Source organism: Oncorhynchus kisutch, unplaced genomic scaffold (assembly GCF_002021735.2).
Source record: "Oncorhynchus kisutch isolate 150728-3 unplaced genomic scaffold, Okis_V2 Okis07a-Okis12b_hom, whole genome shotgun sequence".
NCBI lineage: Eukaryota > Metazoa > Chordata > Actinopteri > Salmoniformes > Salmonidae > Oncorhynchus > Oncorhynchus kisutch.
In genome coordinates, this window is record NW_022261984.1 from 13172199 (window position 1) to 13196512 (window position 24314).

The window sequence follows — 24314 nt, forward strand, 5'->3', positions numbered from 1 at the left end:
AGTAGTGTACTATATAGGGAATAGGGCTCTGGTCTAAAGTAGTGTACTATATAGGGGATAGGGTGCCATAGGGCTCTGGTCTAAAGTAGTGTACTATATAAGGAATAGGGTCCCATAGGGCTCTGGTCTAAAGTAGTGTACTATATAGGGAATAGGGTCCCATAGGGCTCTGGTCTAAAGTAGTGTACTATATAGGGAATAGGGTGCCATAGGGCTCTGGTCTAAAGTAGTGTACTATATAGGGAATAGGGTGCCATAGGGCTCTGGTCAAAAGTAGTGTACTATATAGGGAATAGGGTGCCATAGGGCTCTGGTCTAAAGTAGTGTACTATATAGGGAATAGGGTGCCATAGGGCCCTGGTCTAAAGTAGTGTACTATATAGGGAATAGGGTGCCATAGGGCCCTGGTCTAAAGTAGTGTACTATATAGGGAATAGGGTGCCATAGGGCCCTGGTCTAAAGTAGTGTACTATATAGGGAATAGGGTGCCATAGGGCTCTGGTCTAAAGTAGTGTACTATATAGGGAATGGGGTGCCATAGGGCCCTGGTCTAAAGTAGTGTACTATATAGGGTTCCGGTTGGGAAGCACCCATTTATGAACTTGATCCAAAGTTTGATTGATATTAGGGCCGGTACGATACCAGTATCGCCATCCTCGTTAGTGGCAAGGAAACACAACACAAAGCAGATTTAGGAAACAGCCCTGATGTTGGAGAACAGCCCTGATGTTGGAGAACAGCCCTGATGTTGGAGAACAGCCCTGATGTTGGAAAACAGCCCTGATGTTGGAAACAAACATCATTATGTTGGAAAACAGCCCTGATGTTGGAGAACAGCCCTGATGTTGGGAAACAGCCCTGATGTTGGAAAAAAAACATCATTATGTTGGAAAACAGCCCTGATGTTGGGAAACAGCCCTGATGTTGGAAAACAAACATCATTATGATGGAAAACAGCCCTGATTTTGGAAAACAGCCCTGATGTTGGAAACAAACATCATTATGTTGGAAAACAGCCCTGATGTTGGAATCAAACATCATTATGTTGGAAAACAGCCCTGATGTTGGAAAACAGCCCTGATGTTGGAAACAAACATCATTATGTTGGAAAACAGCCCTGATGTTGGAAAACAGCCCTGATGTTGGAAACAAACATCATTATGTTGGAAAACAGCCCTGATGTTGGAAAACAGCCCTGATGTTGGAAAACAGCCCTGATGTTGGGAAACAAACATCGTTATGTTGGAAAACAGCCCTGATGTTGGAAAACAGCCCTGATGTTGGAAACAAACATCATTATGTTGGAAAACAGCCCCGATGTTGGAAAACAGCCCTGATGTTGGAAACAAACATCATTATGTTGGAAAACAGCCCTGATGTTGGAAACAAACATCATTATGTTGGAAAACAGCCCTGATGTTGGAAAACAGCCCTGATGTTGGGAAACAAACATCGTTATGTTGGAAAACAGCCCTGATGTTGGGAAACAGCCCTGATGTTGGGAAACAGCCCTGATGTTGGAAAACAGCCCTGATGTTGGAAACAAACATCATTATGTTGGAAAACAGCCCTGATGTTGGAAAACAGCCCTGATGTTGGAAAACATTTAATGAGTCACATTTAATTTATTTTCCACGCAATAGCACACCATATTTGTTTTTAAAGCACCAAACAGTTTAGTCTGTTACGATACTGCTATCGCCTCGGCCGTCATTGATATGGGAAGTATTTCAACTCCACATGGAAGGTGTTTTAGGTGGGTACACACTGATATGTTCACACAATATTGTAATAATCGATCATGTTTATTGTCCCTCAGGTGGTTTCCCTCCTCCTATGACAGGTATGTCCTCATCACTACAGTATATCCTCCTCCTCCTCACAGTATATCACTACAGTATATCCTCCTCCTCCTCACAGTATATCACTACAGTATATCCTCCTCCTCATCACTACAGTATATCCTCCTCCTCCTCACAGTATATCACTACAGTATATCCTTCTCCTCCTCACTACAGTATATCACTACAGTATATCCTTCTCCTCCTCACTACAGTATATCACTACAGTATATCCTTCTCCTCCTCACTACAGTATATCACTACAGTATATCCTCCTCCTCCTCACTACAGTATATCACTACAGTATATCACTACAGTATATCCTTCTCCTCCTCACTACAGTATATCACTACAGTATATCCTTCTCCTCCTCACTACAGTATATCACTACAGTATATCCTCCTCACTACAGTATATCACTACAGTATATCACTACAGTATATCCTCCTCCTCCTCACTACAGTATATCATTCTCCTCCTCACTACAGTATATCACTACAGTATATCACTACAGTATATCCTCCTCCTCCTCACTACAGTATATCACTACAGTATATCACTACAGTATATCACTACAGTATATCACTACAGTATATCCTCCTCCTCCTCCTCACTACAGTATATCACTACAGTATATCCTCCTCACTACAGTATATCACTACAGTATATCCTCCTCATCACTACAGTATATCACTACAGTATATCCTCCTCCTCCTCACTACAGTATATCACTACAGTATATCACTACAGTATATCACTACAGTATATCCTCCTCCTCCTCCTCACTACAGTATATCACTACAGTATATCCTCCTCCTCCTCACTACAGTATATCACTACAGTATATCCTCCTCATCACTACAGTATATCACTACAGTATATCCTTCTCCTCCTCACTACAGTATATCACTACAGTATATCCTCATCACTACAGTATATCACTACAGTATATCCTTCTCCTCCTCACTACAGTATATCACTACAGTATATCCTCCTCACTACAGTATATCACTACAGTATATCCTCCTCACTACAGTATATCACTACAGTATATCACTACAGTATATCCTCCTCCTCCTCACTACAGTATATCATTCTCCTCCTCACTACAGTATATCACTACAGTATATCCTCCTCACTACAGTATATCCTCCTCACTACAGTATATCACTACAGTATATCACTACAGTATATCCTCCTCCTCCTCACTACAGTATATCACTACAGTATATCACTACAGTATATCACTACAGTATATCACTACAGTATATCCTCCTCCTCCTCACTACAGTATATCACTACAGTATATCCTCCTCCTCCTCACTACAGTATATCACTACAGTATATCACTACAGTATATCCTCCTCCTCCTCACTACAGTATATCACTACAGTATATCCTCCTCATCACTACAGTATATCACTACAGTATATCATTCTCCTCCTCACTACAGTATATCCTCATCACTACAGTATATCCTCCTCACTACAGTATATCCTCCTCATCACTACAGTATATCACTACAGTATATCCTTCTCCTCCTCACTACAGTATATCACTACAGTATATCCTTCTCCTCACTACAGTATATCACTACAGTATATCCTCCTCACTACAGTATATCATTCTCCTCCTCACTACAGTATATCACTACAGTATATCCTTCTCCTCCTCACTACAGTATATCACTACAGTATATCCTCATCACTACAGTATATCACTACAGTATATCCTTCTCCTCCTCACTACAGTATATCACTACAGTATATCCTCCTCACTACAGTATATCACTACAGTATATCCTCCTCACTACAGTATATCACTACAGTATATCACTACAGTATATCCTCCTCCTCCTCACTACAGTATATCATTCTCCTCCTCACTACAGTATATCACTACAGTATATCCTCCTCACTACAGTATATCCTCCTCACTACAGTATATCACTACAGTATATCACTACAGTATATCCTCCTCCTCCTCACTACAGTATATCACTACAGTATATCACTACAGTATATCACTACAGTATATCACTACAGTATATCCTCCTCCTCCTCACTACAGTATATCACTACAGTATATCCTCCTCCTCCTCACTACAGTATATCACTACAGTATATCACTACAGTATATCCTCCTCCTCCTCACTACAGTATATCACTACAGTATATCCTCCTCATCACTACAGTATATCACTACAGTATATCATTCTCCTCCTCACTACAGTATATCCTCATCACTACAGTATATCCTCCTCACTACAGTATATCCTCCTCATCACTACAGTATATCACTACAGTATATCCTTCTCCTCCTCACTACAGTATATCACTACAGTATATCCTTCTCCTCACTACAGTATATCACTACAGTATATCCTCCTCACTACAGTATATCATTCTCCTCCTCACTACAGTATATCACTACAGTATATCATTCTCCTCCTCACTACAGTATATCACTACAGTATATCCTCCTCACTACAGTATATCCTCCTCACTACAGTATATCACTACAGTATATCACTACAGTATATCACTACAATATATCCTCCTCACTACAGTATATCACTACAGTATATCCTCCTCACTACAGTATATCACTACAGTATATCACTACAGTATATCACTACAGTATATCCTCCTCACTACAGTAAATCACTACAGTATATCACTACAGTATATCACTACAGTATATCACTACAGTATATCACTACAGTATATCCTCCTCACTACAGTAAATCACTACAGTATATCACTACAGTATATCTTCCTCCTCCTCACTACAGTATATCACTACAGTATATCACTACAGTATATCCTCCTCATCACTACAGTATATCATTCTCCTCCTCACTACAGTATATCACTACAGTATATCCTCATCACTACAGTATATCACTACAGTATATCCTTCTCCTCCTCACTACAGTATATCACTACAGTATATCCTCCTCACTACAGTATATCACTACAGTATATCCTCCTCACTACAGTATATCACTACAGTATATCCTCCTCACTACAGTATATCCTCCTCACTACAGTATATCACTACAGTATATCACTACAGTATATCCTCCTCCTCCTCACTACAGTATATCACTACAGTATATCACTACAGTATATCACTACAGTATATCCTCCTCCTCCTCACTACAGTATATCACTACAGTATATCCTCCTCCTCCTCCTCACTACAGTATATCACTACAGTATATCACTACAGTATATCCTCCTCCTCCTCACTACAGTATATCACTACAGTATATCCTCCTCATCACTACAGTATATCACTACAGTATATCATTCTCCTCCTCACTACAGTATATCCTCATCACTACAGTATATCCTCCTCACTACAGTATATCCTCCTCATCACTACAGTATATCACTACAGTATATCCTTCTCCTCCTCACTACAGTATATCACTACAGTATATCCTTCTCCTCACTACAGTATATCACTACAGTATATCCTTCTCCTCACTACAGTATATCACTACAGTATATCCTCCTCACTACAGTATATCATTCTCCTCCTCACTACAGTATATCACTACAGTATATCATTCTCCTCCTCACTACAGTATATCACTACAGTATATCCTCCTCACTACAGTATATCCTCCTCACTACAGTATATCACTACAGTATATCACTACAATATATCCTCCTCACTACAGTATATCACTACAGTATATCCTCCTCACTACAGTATATCACTACAGTATATCACTACAGTATATCACTACAGTATATCCTCCTCACTACAGTAAATCACTACAGTATATCACTACAGTATATCACTACAGTATATCCTCCTCACTACAGTAAATCACTACAGTATATCACTACAGTATATCTTCCTCCTCCTCACTACAGTATATCACTACAGTATATCACTACAGTATATCCTCCTCATCACTACAGTATATCATTCTCCTCCTCACTACAGTATATCACTACAGTATATCCTCCTCATCACTACAGTATATCACTACAGTATATCCTCCTCCTCCTCACTACAGTATATCACTACAGTATATCCTCCTCATCACTACAGTATATCACTACAGTATATCCTCCTCATCACTACAGTATATCCTCCTCATCCACACTAGAGTATATCACTAGAGTATATCCTCCTCCTCTCTGTCTCCAGGTGGCTACCCTCCTCCTATGCCAGGTGTGGTGTCTCCATGGCCTCCTATGATGGACCAGTCTAAACAGTGGGACTACTACCCTCCAGGTAAACCAGTCTAAACAGTAGTACTGCTACCCTCCAGGTAAACCAGGTAAACAGTGGTACTACTACCCTCCAGGTAAACCAGTCTAAACAGTAGTACTGCTACCCTCCAGGTAAACCAGGTAAACAGTGGTACTACTACCCTCCAGGTAAACCAGTCTAAACAGTAGTACTGCTACCCTCCAGGTAAACCAGTCTAAACAGTAGTACTGCTACCCTCCAGGTAAACCAGTCTAAACAGTAGTACCGCTACCCTCCAGGTAAACCAGTCTACCCTCCAGGTAAACCAGTCTACCCTCCAGGTAAACCAGTCTACCCTCCAGGTAAACCAGTCTACCCTCCAGGTAAACCAGTCTACCCTCCAGGTAAACCAGTCTACCCTCCAGGTAAACCAGTCTACCCTCCAGGTAAACCAGTCTACCCTCCAGGTAAACCAGTCTACCCTCCAGGTAAACCAGTCTACCCTCCAGGTAAACCAGTCTACCCTCCAGGTAAACCAGTCTACCCTCCAGGTAAACCAGTCTACCCTCCAGGTAAACCAGTCTAAACAGTAGTACCGCTACCCTCCAGGTATACCAGTCTACCCTCCAGGTATACCAGTCTACCCTCCAGGTATACCAGTCTACCCTCCAGGTATACCAGTCTACCCTCCAGGTAAACCAGTCTACCCTCCAGGTAAACCAGTCTACCCTCCAGGTATACCAGTCTACCCTCCAGGTAAACCAGTCTACCCTCCAGGTAAACCAGTCTACCCTCCAGGTAAACCAGTCTACCCTCCAGGTAAACCAGTCTACCCTCCAGGTAAACCAGTCTACCCTCCAGGTATACCAGTCTACCCTCCAGGTAAACCAGTCTACCCTCCAGGTAAACCAGTCTACCCTCCAGGTAAACCAGTCTACCCTCCAGGTATACCAGTCTACCCTCCAGGTAAACCAGTCTACCCTCCAGGTAAACCAGTCTACCCTCCAGGTAAACCAGTCTACCCTCCAGGTATACCAGTCTACCCTCCAGGTAAACCAGTCTACCCTCCAGGTATACCAGTCTACCCTCCAGGTAAACCAGTCTACCCTCCAGGTAAACCAGTCTACCCTCCAGGTAAACCAGTCTACCCTCCAGGTAAACCAGTCTACCCTCCAGGTATACCAGTCTACCCTCCAGGTAAACCAGTCTACCCTCCAGGTATACCAGTCTACCCTCCAGTTATACCAGTCTACCCTCCAGGTAAACCAGTCTAAACAGTAGTACTGCTACCCTCCAGGTAATGTGATCAGCGGTAGATCTGTGTAATAGCAGAATTTAAAGGTCATATCTGATTGAGCTGACCTATGCAGCGGTTACCGTGACTACAATCTCCGTGAACACAGGAACATTGCCTTTTTAAAAGGGTCATAGCTGACAAAGCAGGATCAGATTGAATCCCAGCCTTACTCTCTGTTAGTCAGCGCCTCTACAAACTGTTTTGGGGTTTCAGCTAATGTTTTTTACTAGTGATCAAACAATCAACCTGTCAATCAATAACCAATCAATCAGTCTGACCTGATGTTCTTTACTGTACTACTACCCATCAGGACCGGGACCGGGACCAGGACCAGGACCCAGACGGGAGGACAAGAGGGAGAAGGAGAGAGAGAGACCCAGGGAGAGACCACATGAGAGGGAGAGAGAGCGAGAGCACAGCCCCTCCACTATGGCTTACAACAGGTTAGTCGAGGACGACGCAGACGACGGCGGGTTAGTCGAGGACGACGCGGGCGACGGCGGGTTAGTCGAGGACGACGCGGGCGACGGCGGGTTAGTCGAGGACGACGCGGACGACGGCGGGTTAGTCGAGGGCGACGGCGGGTTGAGGGCGAAGGCGGGTTAGTCGAGGGCGACGGCGGGTTGAGGGCGAAGGCGGGTTAGTCGAGGGCGACGGCAGGTTAGTCGAGGGCGAAGGCGGGTTAGTCGAGGGCGAAGGCGGGTTAGTCGAGGGCGAAGGCGGGTTAGTCGAGGGCGACGGCGGGTTAGTCGAGGGCGACGGCGGGTTAGTCGAGGACGACGCGCAGGCCACGGCGGTTTAGTCGAGGACGACGCGCAGGCCACGGGGGTTAGTCGAGGGCGACGCGCAGGCGACGGCGGGTTAGTCGAGGGCGACGCGCAGGCGACGGCGGGTTAGTCGAGGGCGACGCGACGGCGGGTTAGTCGAGGGCGACGCGCAGGCGACGGCGGGTTAGTCGAGGGCGACGCGCAGGCGACGGCGGGTTAGTCGAGGGCGACGCGACGGCGGGTTAGTCGAGGGCGACGCGCAGGCGACGGCGGGTTAGTCGAGGGCGACGCGCAGGCGACGGCGGGTTAGTCGAGGGCGACGCGCAGGCGACGGCGGGTTAGTCGAGGGCGACGCGCAGGCGACGGCGGGTTAGTCGAGGGCGACGCGACGGCGGGTTAGTCGAGGGCGACGGCGGGTTAGTCGAGGACGACGCGCAGGCGACGGCGGGTTAGTCGAGGACGACGCGACGGCGGGTTGGTCGAGGACGACGCGGGCGACGGCGGGTTAGTCGAGGGCGACAGCGGGTTAGTCGAGGACGACGAGGCCACAGCGGGTTAGTCGAGGACGACGAGGCCACAGCGGGTTAGTCGAGGACGACGAGGCCGACAGCGGGCTAGTCGAGGACGACGAGGCCGACAGCGGGCTAGTCGAGGACGACGAGGCCGACAGCGGGCTAGTCGAGGACGACGAGGCCGACAGCGGGCTAGTCGAGGACGACGAGGCCGACAGCGGGCTAGTCGAGGACGACGCAGGCGGCAGTGTTCTCCTAACAGTATATCTTCCCCCACTGTCCCAGTACCGGGCTCGGACCAGTGGTCCTCTGCTCGCTAACACAAGTGAAAGCATTCCTTGGCAAGGCACAAACCAGTTGAGCTATAGAAACATTATTGAATATGATAGCTAGCTGTGGAGTGCGCATACAGCACATTCTTTTTTTAATATATATTTTTATTTTATTTATTTTATTTTGAATTTAACTCCCTTTTCTCCCCAATTTCGTGGTATCCAATTGTTTTAGTAGTTACTATATTGTCTCGTAGCTACAACTCCCGTACAGGCTCGGGAGAGACGAAGGTCGAAAGCCAACGGGTTAGTCGAGGACGACGAGGCCACGGCGGGATAGTCGAGGACGACAGCGGGTTAGTCGAGGACGACGGCGGGTTAGTCGAGGACGACGGCGGGTTAGTCGAGGACGACGGCGGGTTAGTCGAGGACGACGCGCAGGCCACGGCGGTTTAGTCGAGGACGACGCGCAGGCCACGGGGGTTAGTCGAGGGCGACGCGCAGGCGACGGCGGGTTAGTCGAGGGCGACGCGACGGCGGGTTAGTCGAGGGCGACGCGACGGCGGGTTAGTCGAGGGCGACGCGCAGGCGACGGCGGGTTAGTCGAGGGCGACGCGCAGGCGACGGCGGGTTAGTCGAGGGCGACGCGCAGGCGACGGCGGGTTAGTCGAGTGCGACGCGCAGGCGACGGCGGGTTAGTCGAGGGCGACGCGCAGGCGACGGCGGGTTAGTCGAGGGCGACGCGCAGGCGACGGCGGGTTAGTCGAGGGCGACGCGCAGGCGACGGCGGGTTAGTCGAGGGCGACGCGCAGGCGACGGCGGGTTAGTCGAGGGCGACGCGCAGGCGACGGCGGGTTAGTCGAGGGCGACGCGCAGGCGACGGCGGGTTAGTCGAGGGCGACGCGCAGGCGACGGCGGGTTAGTCGAGGGCGACGCGCAGGCGACGGCGGGTTAGTCGAGGGCGACGCGCAGGCGACGGCGGGTTAGTCGAGGGCGACGCGCAGGCGACGGCGGGTTAGTCGAGGACGACGAGGCCACAGCGGGTTAGTCGAGGACGACGAGGCCACAGCGGGTTAGTCGAGGACGACGAGGCCGACAGCGGGCTAGTCGAGGACGACGCGGGCGACAGCGGGTTAGTCGAGGACGACGCAGGCGGCAGTGTTCTCCTAACAGTATATCTTCCCCCACTGTCCCAGTACCGGGCTCGGACCAGTGGTCCTCTGCTCGCTAACACAAGTCAAAGTAAAGCTTAACTTCTTGTTAATTAATTATTCTCTCTCTCTCTCTCTCTCTCTCTCTCTCTCTCTCTGTCTCTGTCTCTGTCTCTGTCTCTCTCTCTGAAAGACATTGAAACATTGAACATTGAAAATGGTTTGTCCTCTGGGTTTCGCCTGCCATATCAGTTCTGTTATACTCACAGACATTATTTTAACAGTTTCAGAAACTTTTGAGTGTTTTCTATCCAACTCTACCAATTATATGCATCCTAGCTTCTGGGCCTGAGTTACAGGCAGTTTACTTTGGGCACGCTTTTCATCCGGACTAGAGACATGAAAATACTGCCCCCTACAACGACCGACAGATTGACACAACTCATCTCACTGTCCAATCAGAAAATATCTGTTTAACAACGACCAGATTGAACTGTGAGTTGTTTCAATCAGAAAAGATGATTAGTCATGTCACTGTCCAGCGTCCAATGAGATATTCTGTCTGGTCTCCATAGTGACGAGGAGCGGTACCGTGGTTACCGGGAGTACCAGGCGGAGCGAGGCTACAGCGGCGGTGACCGCGGAGGAGGTGACCGTGGAGGGGGGGAGCGTGGAGGCGTAGACCGTGGAGGTGACCGTGGAGGGGGGGAGCGTGGCGGTGACCGTGGGAGTGGTGGTGAGCGTGGTGGTGGAGGCGGGGAGCGTCACAGAGACAGGTCGAGCCGTGAGAAGGAGGAGAGACACAGAGAGAGAAGACACAGAGAGAAGGAGGAGGGGAGACACAAGTCATCACGCAGGTACGCCCCTCACTCACTCACACACTCTCTCTCTCACTCACTCACTCTCTCTCACACATACACACACATTATTTCACCTCTTTGTATCAGAATCAGAACTGTCTTCCTTTTCTCTCTCTGTCTCTCTCTCCTGTCTCTCTCTCTGTCTCTTTCCCTCCCCCTCTCTCTGTCTCTCTCTGTCTCTTTCCCTCCCCCTCTCTGTGTCTCTCTCCCTCCCCCTCTCTCTCACTCTGAGCAGTAGCAGCAGGAGGAGACATGATAGTGAAGAAGGAGACGGTCACAGGAGACACAAACACAAGAAGAGCAAGAGGAGTAAGGAGGGCAAGGAACCTAGTGATGACATGGGAGGAGACCAGGAGAACCAGGACACCATGGAGTGATGAAGAGAACACCCTCCTCTCCCTCTGTCCCTCTTCATCTCTCTCTCTCTGTCTACATGGGAGGAGACCAGGAGAACCAGGACACCATGGAGTGATGAAGAGAACACCCTCCTCTCCCTCTGTCCCTCTTCATCTCTCTCTCTCTCTGTCTACATGGGAGGAGACCAGGAGAACCAGGACACCATGGAGTGATGAAGAATACACCCTCCTGTCCCTCTTCTCATCTCTCTCCCTCTGTTTCCCTCTATACGTCCCTCCTTCTTTCTCTCTCTCCTCTCTCCCTCAGAGCACTGTTGTAGTTGATCATGCTCAGAGATCGTTGTTGTTTACCCGTTCCCTTCGTAGTCATGACGATCATAAACAACCCTCATCTTCTTCTGTCATTTATTTTCGTCCCTCTATTTTCTTAACCAAACACCTCGCTGAAAGATGTCAATTTGTTGAATTAAAAAACAAGCTTTTGATAACTTCTGTGTGTTGGGTGGTTTCTGTGTATGGCTGGTTGGTGTGTGTGGCTGGTTGGTGTGTGTGTGTGTGGCTGGTTGGTGTGTGTGTGGCTGGTTGGTGTGTGTGTGGCTGGTGTGTGTGTGGCTGGTTTCTGTGTGTGTGAGGCCGGGTGGTTTCTGTGTGTGTGAGGCCGGGTGGTTTCTGTGTGTGTGAGGCCGGGTGGTTTCTGTGTGTGAGGCCGGGTGGTTTCTGTGTGTGTGAGGCCGGGTGGTTTCTGTGTGTGTGAGGCCGGGTGGTTTCTGTGTGTGTGAGGCCGGGTGGTTTCTGTGTGTGTGAGGCCGGGTGGTTTCTGTGTGTGTGAGGCCGGGTGGTTTCTGTGTGTGTGAGGCCGGGTGGTTTCTGTGTGTGTGAGGCCGGGTGGTTTCTGTGTGTGTGAGGCCGGGTGGTTTCTGTGTGTGTGAGGCCGGGTGGTTTCTGTGTGTGTGAGGCCGGGTGGTTTCTGTGTGTGTGTGGCTGGGTGGTTTCTGTGTGAGGCTGGGTGGTTTCTGTGTGAGGCCGGGTGGTTTCTGTGTGTGTGTGTGTGGCTGGGTGGTTTCTGTGTGAGTCTGGGTGGTTTCTGTGTGAGGCCGGGTGGTTTCTGTGTGTGTGTGTGTGTGGCTGGGTGGTTTCTGTGTGTGTGTGGCTGGGTGGTTTCTGTGTGTGTGTGGCTGGGTGGTTTCTGTGTGTGTGTGGCTGGGTGGTTTCTGTGTGAGGCTGGGTGGTTTCTGTGTGAGGCCGGGTGGTTTCTGTGTGTGTGTGGCTGGGTGGTTTCTGTGTGAGGCTGGGTGGTTTCTGTGTGAGGCCGGGTGGTTTCTGTGTGTGTGTGTGTGTGGCTGGGTGGTTTCTGTGTGTGTGTGGCTGGGTGGTTTCAGCGTGTGTGTGGCTGGGTGGTTTCTGCGTGTGTGTGGCTGGGTGGTTCCTGCGTGTGTGTGGCTGGTTGGTTTCTGCGTGTGTGTGGCCGGGTGGTTTCTGCGTGTGTGTGGCCGGGTGGTTTCAAGTCCGGGCTCTGGCTGGGCCACTCAAGGACATTCAGAGACTTGTCCCACTCCTGCGTTGTCTTGGCTGTGTGCTTAGGGTCGTTGACCTGTTTAAAGGTGAACCTTTGCCCCAGTCTGAGGTCATGAGCGCTCTGGAGCAGGTTTTCATCAAGGATCTCTCTGTACTTTGCTCCGTTCATCTTTGCCTCGATCCTACACCGAAACATGTCTTGTATTCAAGATCCTTAATGGCCTGGCTCCTCCCCCTCCTCTCAGTATTTTGTTAAACAGAAAACCCAGACATATGGCAGCAGATCCACAAGGTCTGCCATGAGAGGTGACTGTACAGTTCCCTTAAGGAAAAGCACCTTTAGTAAATCTGCATTCTCTGTGAGAGCTTCCCATGTCTGGAATACACTGCCATCAGACACACATAATTGCACCACCTATCACACTTTCACAAAAAACTTGAAGACATGGCTAAAGGCCAATCAGATTTGTGATCATAATCCCTAGCTGTGTTTTGCCGCTTTCCATGTTGTCTGTAGCTTGTGAGGTGTGGAAACACTTTTATGGATTTTGTCTTGTTGATTTTTGTTCTATGTTGCTCTGTCTGTATGCTACGTCTTGCTTGTTCTATGTTTCTCTGTCTGTATGCTACGTCTTGCTTGTTCTATGTTGCTCTGTCTGTATGCTACGTCTTGCTTGTTCTATGTTGCTCTGTCTGTATGCTACGTCTTGCTTGTTCTATGTTGCTCTGTCTGTATGCTACGTCTTGCTTGTTCTATGTTGCTCTGTCTGTAGGCTACGTCTTGCTTGTTCTATGTTGCTCTGTCTGTGTGCTACGTCTTGCTTGTCCTATGTTGCTCTGCGTGTGCTCACTGCTCAATGATTGTCTATATTGTAATTGTTTTTAATAACCTGCCCAGGGACTGCTGTTGACAATTAGCCGGCTGGCTAAAACCGACACTTTTACTGAAACGTTGATTAATGTGCACTGTCCCTGTAAAAAATAAAATAAACTGACTAGTCTCCCAGTCCCTGCCGCTGAAAAACATTCCCTCAGCATGATGCTGCCACCACCATGCTTCACCGTAGGGATGGAGCCATGTTTCCTCCAGACGTGATGCTTGGCATTCAGGCCAAAGAGTTCAATCTTGGTTTCATCAGACCAGAGAATATTGTTTCTCATGGTCAGAATCCTTTAGGTGCCTTTTTGCAAACTCCAAGCAGGCTGTCATGTGCTTTTTACTGAGCAGTGGCTTCCGTCTGGCCACTACCATAAAGACTTGATTGGTGGAGTCCTTCTGGAAGGTTCTCCCATCTCCACAGAGGAACTCTGGGGCTCTGTCAGAGAATTCTTCCATTTAACAATGATGGAGGCCACTGTGTTCTTGGGGTAGTGACCATGCTGGAGGTGTTGCTGTACTCTACAGTCTACTATCAGGGTAGTGACCATGCTGGAGGTGTGTTACTCTACAGTCTACTATCAGGGTAGTGACCATGCTGGAGGTGTGTTACTCTACAGTCTACTATCAGGGTAGTGACCATGCTGGAGGTGTGTTACTCTACAGTCTACTATCAGGGTAGTGACCATGCTAGAGGTATGTTACTCTACAGTCTACTATCAGGGTTGTGACCATGCTGGAGGTGTGTTACTCTACAGTCTACTATCAGGGTAGTGACCATGCTGGAGGTATGTTACTGTACTCTACAGTCTACTATCAGGGTAGTGACCATGCTGGAGGTATGTTACTCTACAGTCTACTATCAGGGTAGTGACCATGCTGGAGGTATGTTACTCTACAGTCTACTATCAGGGTAGTGACCATGCTGGAGGTATGTTATTCTACAGTCTACTATCAGGGTAGTGACCATGCTGGAGGTATGTTACTCTACAGTCTACTATCAGGGTAGTGACCATGCTGGAGGTATGTTACTCTACAGTCTACTATCAGGGTAGTGACCATGCTGGAGGTATGTTATTCTACAGTCTACTATCAGGGTAGTGACCATGCTGGAGGTGTGTTACTCTACAGTCTACTATCAGGGTAGTGACCATGCTGGAGGTATGTTACTCTACAGTCTACTATCAGGGTAGTGACCATGCTGGAGGTATGTTACTCTACAGTCTACTATCAGGGTAGTGACCATGCTGGAGGTATGTTACTCTACCTTCTACTATCAGGGTAGTGACCATGCTGGAGGTATGTTACTCTACAGTCTACTATCAGGGTAGTGACCATGCTGGAGGTATGTTACTCTACAGTCTACTATCAGGGTAGTGACCATGCTGGAGGTGTGTTACTGTACTCTACAGTCTACTATCAGGGTTTTAGACCATGCTGGAGGTATGTTACTCTACAGTCTACTATCAGGGTAGTGACCATGCTGGAGGTATGTTACTCTACAGTCTACTATCAGGGTAGTGACCATGCTGGAGGTATGTTACTCTACAGTCTACTATCAGGGAGCCAGGCTGCTCATGCTCCTCTAACCTGTGAGAACATCCTGAAACCCCTACAGATGATCCGGTGAGCATCTACACTGTCTAGTTCACTATATATCTATAGCGATCTTTCTGTTGGTCTGTGTGTCGGTTGTTCGGTCAGTCCGTCACTGTGTGTCTGCCTGTCTATATTCATTCATAGTCTGTCTGCCTGTCTATTAATTCCTAGTCTGTGAGTCTGTCTATATTAATTCCCAGTCTGTATAGAGCACCGTCCAGAATTCTCTGCACAACTGGCCTGCCATGCAGACTATTACAGGGACCCGTTGGTCTGTATGCAGATACAGTGATGATGATGATCTCATTGAGAAGGTGGATGTTGGTAATGTTCAGTTGGGAATCTGGTTGACTGGATTACTGTAAAAGTACTATGAGACATTTTTAAAGGGGCTATAGAATAACTATCTTTAAAGTAATGACTCGGGACGTCGATTATAAGATTAACGCGTATTTTAATAACACTTCACGTTACATTTGACCACTTTTAGATTCTATAAAATAATAAAAGAAAGTTGCTAGCGAACGCTACGCTTATCACTCGTCACTTGCTCATAAGTGGAGCATTTTCGTTCTCACTTCCACTTCCTGTCGCAAAGCATGCTGGTAATTGAAGTCTAAGACGCAATATGCAGAAATAGCTCCATCATCGCATTGACTGCTAATGATGGTTCGTCTAAACGAGTCATGTATAGTGTAGAGAATCATTGTACCATCTGAACCACTGAAATATATTTTGAATAACTAATTTTGTATATTTTTTTCAGCTGTTTGAAGCTGGTGTACGAAACCGAGAGTAAAAAAAGATGCCTAAATTTACGGACGGGAAGCAAGGGAAATGGCACACATCAGACTTGCTTTCAACCAGAAGACATCTATAACTCACGTGAATTTTGGTCGGGTCGCCCACAAAGCTACACTTTGTGCACTTTTAATTAGTTCGTGAGGAAGAGAACTCCAGACCGATATTGAGAAATTAATTTGTCAAATTACCTGGGTGTCATGGATGTTGGAAATGTTAAATGTACAATTGGGTATCTAGTGGACTGGATTACTGTAAAGTTCCATGGCTGTGTTTACACAGGGAGCCCAATTCTAATCTTTTTTCTTCTTCACTCATTGGTCTTTTGACCAATCAGATAAGATCTGATGTGATTAGTGGAAAAAAAATAACAGAATTGGGCTGCCCGTGTAAACACAGCCTAGAAAACATTTTTGAATAACATTATTCTAGGTGAAATAGGCCCCCAGACACCACAGGAGGCTGTGTGAAGGGGAGAAAGGATGATAGAAATGTCTGGAATGGTGTGAAAGGAATGGAAACCATATATCTAATGTGTTTGATTCCATTAATTCTGTCCTCCCCAATTGAAGTGCCACCATCCACCTGTTGTACAGCTGATGCCGCCTCTACACTCTAACCACTAGGCCACCCTGCCGCCTCTATACTCTAACCACTAGGCTACCTGCCGCCTCTACACTCTAACCACTAGGCTACCCTGTCACCTCTACACTCTAACCACTAGGTTACCCTGCCGCCTCTACACTCTAACCACTAGGCTACCTGCCACCTCTACACTCTAACCGCTAGGCTACCTGCCACCTCTACACTCTAACCACTAGGCTACCTGCCACCTCTACACTCTAACCACTAGGCTACCCTGCCACCTCTACACTCTAACCACTAGGCTACCCTGCCACCTCTACACTCTAACCACTAGGCTACCCTGCCACCTCTACACTCTAACCACTAGGCTACCCTGCCTCCTCTACACTCTAACCACTAGGCTACCCTGCCACCTCTACACTCTAACCACTAGGCTACCCTGCCACCTCTACACTCTAACCACTAGGCTACCTGCCTCCTCTACACTCTAACCACTAGGCTAGCCTGCCTCCTCTACACTCTAACCACTAGTCTACCCTGCCACCTCTACACTCTAACCACTAGGCTACCTGCCACCTCTACACTCTAACCACTAGGCTACCTGCCACCTCTACACTCTAACCACTAGGTTACCCTGCCACCTCTACACTCTAACCACTAGGCTACCCTGCCTCCTCTACACTCTAACCACTAGGCTACCCTGCCACCTCTACACTCTAACCACTAGGCTACCCTGCCACCTCTACACTCTAACCACTAGGCTACCTGCCTCCTCTACACTCTAACCACTAGGCTAGCCTGCCTCCTCTACACTCTAACCACTAGTCTACCCTGCCACCTCTACACTCTAACCACTAGGATACCCTGCCATCTCTACACTCTAACCACTAGGCTACCTGCCACCTCTACACTCTAACCACTAGGCTACCTGCCTCCTCTACACTCTAACCACTAGGCTAGCCTGCCTCCTCTACACTCTAACCACTAGTCTACCCTGCCACCTCTACACTCTAACCACTAGGCTACCTGCCACCTCTACACTCTAACCACTAGGCTACCTGCCACCTCTACACTCTAACCACTAGGTTACCCTGCCACCTCTACACTCTAACCACTAGGCTACCCTGCCTCCTCTACACTCTAACCACTAGGCTACCCTGCCACCTCTACACTCTAACCACTAGGCTACCCTGCCACCTCTACACTCTAACCACTAGGCTACCCTGCCACCTCTACACTCTAACCACTAGGCTACCTGCCTCCTCTACACTCTAACCACTAGGCTAGCCTGCCTCCTCTACACTCTAACCACTAGTCTACCCTGCCACCTCTACACTCTAACCACTAGGATACCCTGCCATCTCTACACTCTAACCACTAGGCTACCTGCCACCTCTACACTCTAACCACTAGGCTACCTGCCACCTCTACACTCTAACCACTAGGTTACCCTGCCACCTCTACACTCTAACCACTAGGCTACCCTGCCGCCTCTACACTCTAACCACTAGGCTACCCTGCCACCTCTACACTCTAACCACTAGGCTACCCTGCCGCCTCTACACTCTAACCACTAGGCTACCCTGCCACCTCTACACTCTAACCACTACACTCTAACCACTAGGCTACCCTGCCACCTCTACACTCTAACCACTAGGCTACCCTGCCGCCTCTACACTCTAACCACTAGGCTACCCTGCCACCTCTACGCTCTAACCGCTAGGCTACCTGCCACCTCTACACTCTAACCGCTAGGCTACCCTGCCTCCTCTACACTCTAACCACTAGGCTACCCTGCCACCTCTACACTCTAACCACTAGGCTACCCTGCCACCTCTACACTCTAACCACTAGGCTACCCTGCCGCCTCTACACTCTAACCACTAGGCTACCCTGCCACCTCTACACTCTAACCGCTAGGCTACCCTGCCTCCTCTACACTCTAACCGCTAGGCTACCCTGCCACCTCTACACTCTAACCGCTAGGCTACCCTGCCGCCTCTACACTCTAACCACTAGGCTACCCTGCCGCCTCTACACTCTAACCACTAGGCTACCCTGCCTCCTCTACACTCTAACCACTAGGCTACCCTGCCACCTCTACACTCTAACCACTAGGCTACCCTGCCACCTCTACACTCTAACCACTAGGCTACCCTGCCGCCTCTACACTCTAACCACTAGGCTACCTGCCACCTCTACACTCTAACCACTAGGTTACCCTGCCACCTCTACACTCTAACCACTAGGCTACCCTGCCACCTCTACACTCTAACCACTAGGCTACCCTGCCACCTCTACACTCTAACCACTAGGATACCCTGCCATCTCTACACTCTAACCACTAGGCTACCTGCCACCTCTACACTCTAACCACTAGGCTACCCTGCCACCTCTACACTCTAACCACTAGGCTACCCTGCCACCTCTACACTCTAACCACTAGGCTACCTGCCACCTCTACACTCTAACCACTAGGCTACCTGCCACCTCTACACTCTAACCACTAGGTTACCCTGCCACCTCTACACTCTAACCACTAGGCTACCCTGCCACCTCTACACTCTAACCACTAGGCTACCCTGCCGCCTCTACACTCTAACCACTAGGCTACCCTGCCACCTCTACACTCTAACCACTACACTCTAACCACTAGGCTACCCTGCCGCCTCTACACTCTAACCACTAGGCTACCCTGCCACCTCTACACTCTAACCACTAGGCTACCCTGCCGCCTCTACACTCTAACCACTAGGCTACCCTGCCGCCCCATCATCAAGCCACAGATGATTTGAATCAGGTTATTTGAATGTGTACTAGGGCAATTTTATTTTATAATACTTTAATGAAAATGTTTGTATCTACCTGCCCATGGACTACAGTTAAACTAGCTAGCTGGCTAAACCTGGCACATTTACAGAAATGTTGATTGATGTGAAGTATCTCTGTCAAATACATTCTCGATAAATGGAATGGAATGTGTTTATGTGAGTTGGTCTTTAATACGTGTGATTAGTTCAATGTAACGTCCTATACCACAGATTGTAATCCGTTTGTTTTGGGTTGTTTTGCAGAATCATTGTAATATCGTTGGTTACCCATCCGATCATGTTACCGCAACAACACAGATAGGACCGTCTGGCGTCCTTCTGCCAAACCTTGTTGTCACACTGCCCTCTGCTGGTAGCACTGCAAAACATCACTCAATCAAATCATGAAATAAAATATAAATCCGCTTTTTCCAGACACACTTCATGCAGGTGTTCAGCCCATAGAATATGAATGTATGAAGACGTTATATGACATAAATATGAACATATACTTTTTTTAACCTATATACGTGTTGAACGCGTCGACTGTGTTGAAATGGGAAGTAGCCTACATTTTATAAGGAAGTAGAGAAGTAACGGTCGAAGAAACATGTTTGAGGTTTGTAGCCTTTTACAATTTAATATAGAAAAGTGTTTTTTTTGGAGAAGTTAAGACTATTTTAGAGAGGTGATTTTAGGGGTTAAATATCCGCAGATTTGTGAAGTTATTACAATACTGATTTCAACTTTCAAGAATAATATTGATTAGCCTAATTAATATGTTGTGATGTTAAAGGCTCTGAGGTAGGGAGTTGTTGTTATAGGCGATTGGTTGCACTTGATCGTGATTTGCTATCCGCGTGATCCCCAACACCGTCGACACTTTGCGTTGTTTCAATTCCTGAAAGAAGACGTGCATGGGAATTGTGTAAATCTGTCGCTAAAGAAACTAGTCCGTCTCGTCAAATCGGCAAAGTAAAAGTGACGTGCAACAATTGGCACATAAACGACTAAATCAGGGTTTTCAAAAAGTCGGTCCGCCCACCCTACCGTTTTGCAACGGGTTGGTGAGGTTTACACTAATGAATACACCCCAGCTCTGGATCGTACTTGTTGTAATGTTGAATGACGAGACGGAGGCATTGATGCGAGTAACCAGTCTTGTTCAGGTCGTTGCAATTACTACATCCGGGTATCTCAAACACACCGGTAAAAACACTGGACTTGCAGTAATTAACATGTACCACCAGATGACATCACTCTGCCATTTTACACCGATAAATAGTCTTTGCCAAGACTAACCAATTATTCCATATTTGGACATTTTCCTGCATAACGAAGCAATGCGTGTCAACTTATAGGCAACTACTAAACCACAACAATAAACTATGGTGTGTAGGCTGTATCCTCTCAAAGGGTTAGGAAGAAATACCTGTCAGCTAATTATAACTTAAGCCCCCGAGTGGCGCAGCGGTCTTAATGCACTGCATCACTACATACCCGGGTTCAATCGCGGGCTCTATCACAACCGTCCGTGATCCGGAGACACGTTGAGCGGCGCACATTTTGGCCCAGCGTCTTCGGGGTTAGAGGACATCATATGACATAAATATGAACATGTAATAAATAAACCTAAAGGTGTTGAACCCGTTCACTGTGTTGAAACAGGAAGTAGCCTACATTTTTATAAGGAAGTAGAGAAATAACAGTCGAATAAAAAATAAAAAAAAGTTTTACAATTTATTATAGAAAAGTGTTTGAGAAGTTAAGACTATTCTAGAGAGAGGTGATTTAGGGGAAGGCCTTCATTGTAAATACGAATTTGTTCATAACTGACTTGCCTAGTTAAATTTAAAAAAGTAACTAATGTCTTCTTGGTAAATTATTATAATGTCTACTACCGTCTTTCCATGTAAAATATATGTCTGTAATGTATTTTTGTTGTGTGTGGAGCCCATGTACACTAGCTGTTGTTATGGGGTCAGATTATGGGGATCCAACCAGGTAGACTAGCTGTTGTTATGGAGTCAGGGGATCCAACCAGGTAGACTAGCTGTTGTTATGGAGTCAGGGGATCCAACCAGGTAGACTAGCTGTTGTTATGGAGTCAGGGGATCCAACCAGGTAGACTAGCTGTTGTTATGGAGTCAGGGGATCCAACCAGGTAGACTAGCTGTTGTTATGGAGTCAGGGGATCCAACCAAGTAGACTAGCTGTTGTTATGGAGTCAGGGGATCCAACCAGGTAGACTAGCTGTTGTTATGGAGTCAGGGGATCCAACCAGGTAGACTAGCTGTTGTTATGGAGTCAGGGGATCCAACCAGGTAGACTAGCTGTTGTTATGGAGTCAGGGGATCCAACCAGGTAGACTAGCTGTTGTTATGGAGTCAGCGAGTGGGGATCCAACCAGGTAGACTAGCTGTTGTTATGGAGTCAGGGGATCCAACCAGGTAGACTAGCTGTTGTTATGGAGTCAGGGGATCCAACCAGGTAGACTAGCTGTTGTTATGGAGTCAGCGAGTGGGGATCCAACCAGGTAGACTAGCTGTTGTTATGGAGTCAGCGAGTGGGGATCCAACCAGGTAGACTAGCTGTTGTTATGGAGTCAGCGAGTGGGGATCCAACCAGGTAGACTAGCTGTTGTTATGGAGTCAGGGGATCCAACCAGGTAGACTAGCTGTTGTTATGGAGTCAGGGGATCCAACCAGGTAGACTAGCTGTTGTTATGGAGTCAGGGGATCCAACCAGGTAGACTAGCTGTTGTTATGGAGTCAGGGGATCCAACCAGGTAGACTAGCTGTTGTTATGGAGTCAGGGGATCCAACCAGGTGTACTAGCTGTTGTTATGGAGTCAGCGAGTGGGGATCCAACCAGGTAGACTAGCTGTTGTTATGGAGTCAGCGAGTGGGGATCCAACCAGGTAGACTAGCTGTTGTTATGGAGTCAGCGAGTGGGGATCCAACCAGGTAGACTAGCTGTTGTTATGGAGTCAGCGAGTGGGGATCCAACCAGGTAGACTAGCTGTTGTTATGGAGTCAGGGGATCCAACCAGGTAGACTAGCTGTTGTTATGGAGTCAGGGGATCCAACCAGATAGACTAGATGTTGTTATGGAGTCAGGGGATCCAACCATGTAGACTAGCTGTTGTTATGGAGTCAGGGGATCCATCCAGGTAGACTAGCTGTTGTTATGGAGTCAGCGAGTGGGGATCCAACCAGGTAGACTAGCTGTTGTTATGGAGTCAGCGAGTGGGGATCCAACCAGGTAGACTAGCTGTTGTTATGGAGTCAGCGAGTGGGGATCCAACCAGGTAGACTAGCTGTTGTTATGGAGTCAGGGGATCCATCCAGGTAGACTAGCTGTTGTTATGGAGTCAGGGGATCCAACCAGGTAGACTAGCTGTTGTTATGGAGTCAGGGGATCCAACCAGGTGGACTAGCTGTTGTTATGGAGTCAGCGAGTGGGGATCCAACCAGGTAGACTAGCTGTTGTTATGGAGTCAGGGGATCCAACCAGGTGGACTAGCTGTTGTTATGGAGTCAGCGAGTGGGGATCCAACCAGGTAGACTAGCTGTTGTTATGGAGTCAGCGAGTGGGGATCCAACCAGGTAGACTAGCTGTTGTTATGGAGTCAGCGAGTGGGGATCCAACCAGGTAGACTAGCTGTTGTTATGGAGTCAGGGGATCCAACCAGGTAGACTAGCTGTTGTTATGGAGTCAGCGAGTGGGGATCCAACCAGGTAGACTAGCTGTTGTTATGGAGTCAGCGAGTGGGGATCCAACCAGGTAGACTAGCTGTTGTTATGGAGTCAGGGGATCCAACCAGGTAGACTAGCTGTTGTTATGGAGTCAGCGAGTGGGGATCCAACCAGGTAGACTAGCTGTTGTTATGGAGTCAGCGAGTGGGGATCCAACCAGGTAGACTAGCTGTTGTTATGGAGTCAGGGGATCCAACCAGGTAGACTAGCTGTTGTTATGGAGTCAGGGGATCCAACCAGGTAGACTAGCTGTTGTTATGGAGTCAGGGGATCCAACCAGGTAGACTAGCTGTTGTTATGGAGTCAGGGGATCCAACCAGGTAGACTAGCTGTTGTTATGGAGTCAGGGGATCCATCCAGGTAGACTAGCTGTTGTTATGGAGTCAGCGAGTGGGGATCCAACCAGGTAGACTAGCTGTTGTTATGGAGTCAGCGAGTGGGGATCCAACCAGGTAGACTAGCTGTTGTTATGGAGTCAGCGAGTGGGGATCCAACCAGGTAGACTAGCTGTTGTTATGGAGTCAGCGAGTGGGGATCCAACCAGGTAGACTAGCTGTTGTTATGGAGTCAGCGAGTGGGGATCCAACCAGGTAGACTAGCTGTTGTTATGGAGTCAGCGAGTGGGGATCCAACCAGGTAGACTAGCTGTTGTTATGGAGTCAGGGGATCCAACCAGGTAGACTAGCTGTTGTTATGGAGTCAGGGGATCCATCCAGGTAGACTAGCTGTTGTTATGGAGTCAGCGAGTGGGGATCCAACCAGGTAGACTAGCTGTTGTTATGGAGTCAGCGAGTGGGGATCCAACCAGGTAGACTAGCTGTTGTTATGGAGTCAGCGAGTGGGGATCCAACCAGGTAGACTTGCTGCTGTTATGGAGTCAGCGAGTGGGGATCCAACCAGGTAGACTAGCTGTTGTTATGGAGTCAGCGAGTGGGGATCCAACCAGGTAGACTAGCTGTTGTTATGGAGTCAGCGAGTGGGGATCCAAATCAAATTAATAATTTTGGACTGTGTATGTTTAAATGCAACAAGAAGTATCTGAACTCTGACCTCCGACAATAAAAGTGTGGTAATTGTTAATGGTTCTTCAATGTTCAG

The 24314-nt window shown here is 48.0% G+C and overlaps 1 protein-coding gene across 1 annotated transcript in view; it reads left to right on the forward strand.

The window, feature by feature from the left end:
* Positions 1 to 11759, forward strand: part of LOC109886033 (pre-mRNA 3'-end-processing factor FIP1) — a 32290-nt gene extending 20531 nt beyond the window's left edge. The window contains exons 15-19 of the mRNA XM_031814735.1: positions 1820 to 1843; positions 6012 to 6098; positions 7664 to 7796; positions 10631 to 10912; positions 11151 to 11759. Of these exons, the coding sequence (XP_031670595.1) occupies positions 1820 to 1843; positions 6012 to 6098; positions 7664 to 7796; positions 10631 to 10912; positions 11151 to 11292 (668 nt within the window). The 3' untranslated portion in view covers positions 11293 to 11759. The remainder of the gene's footprint in view (positions 1 to 1819; positions 1844 to 6011; positions 6099 to 7663; positions 7797 to 10630; positions 10913 to 11150) is intronic.
* The last annotated feature ends 12555 nt before the right edge of the window (positions 11760 to 24314 follow it).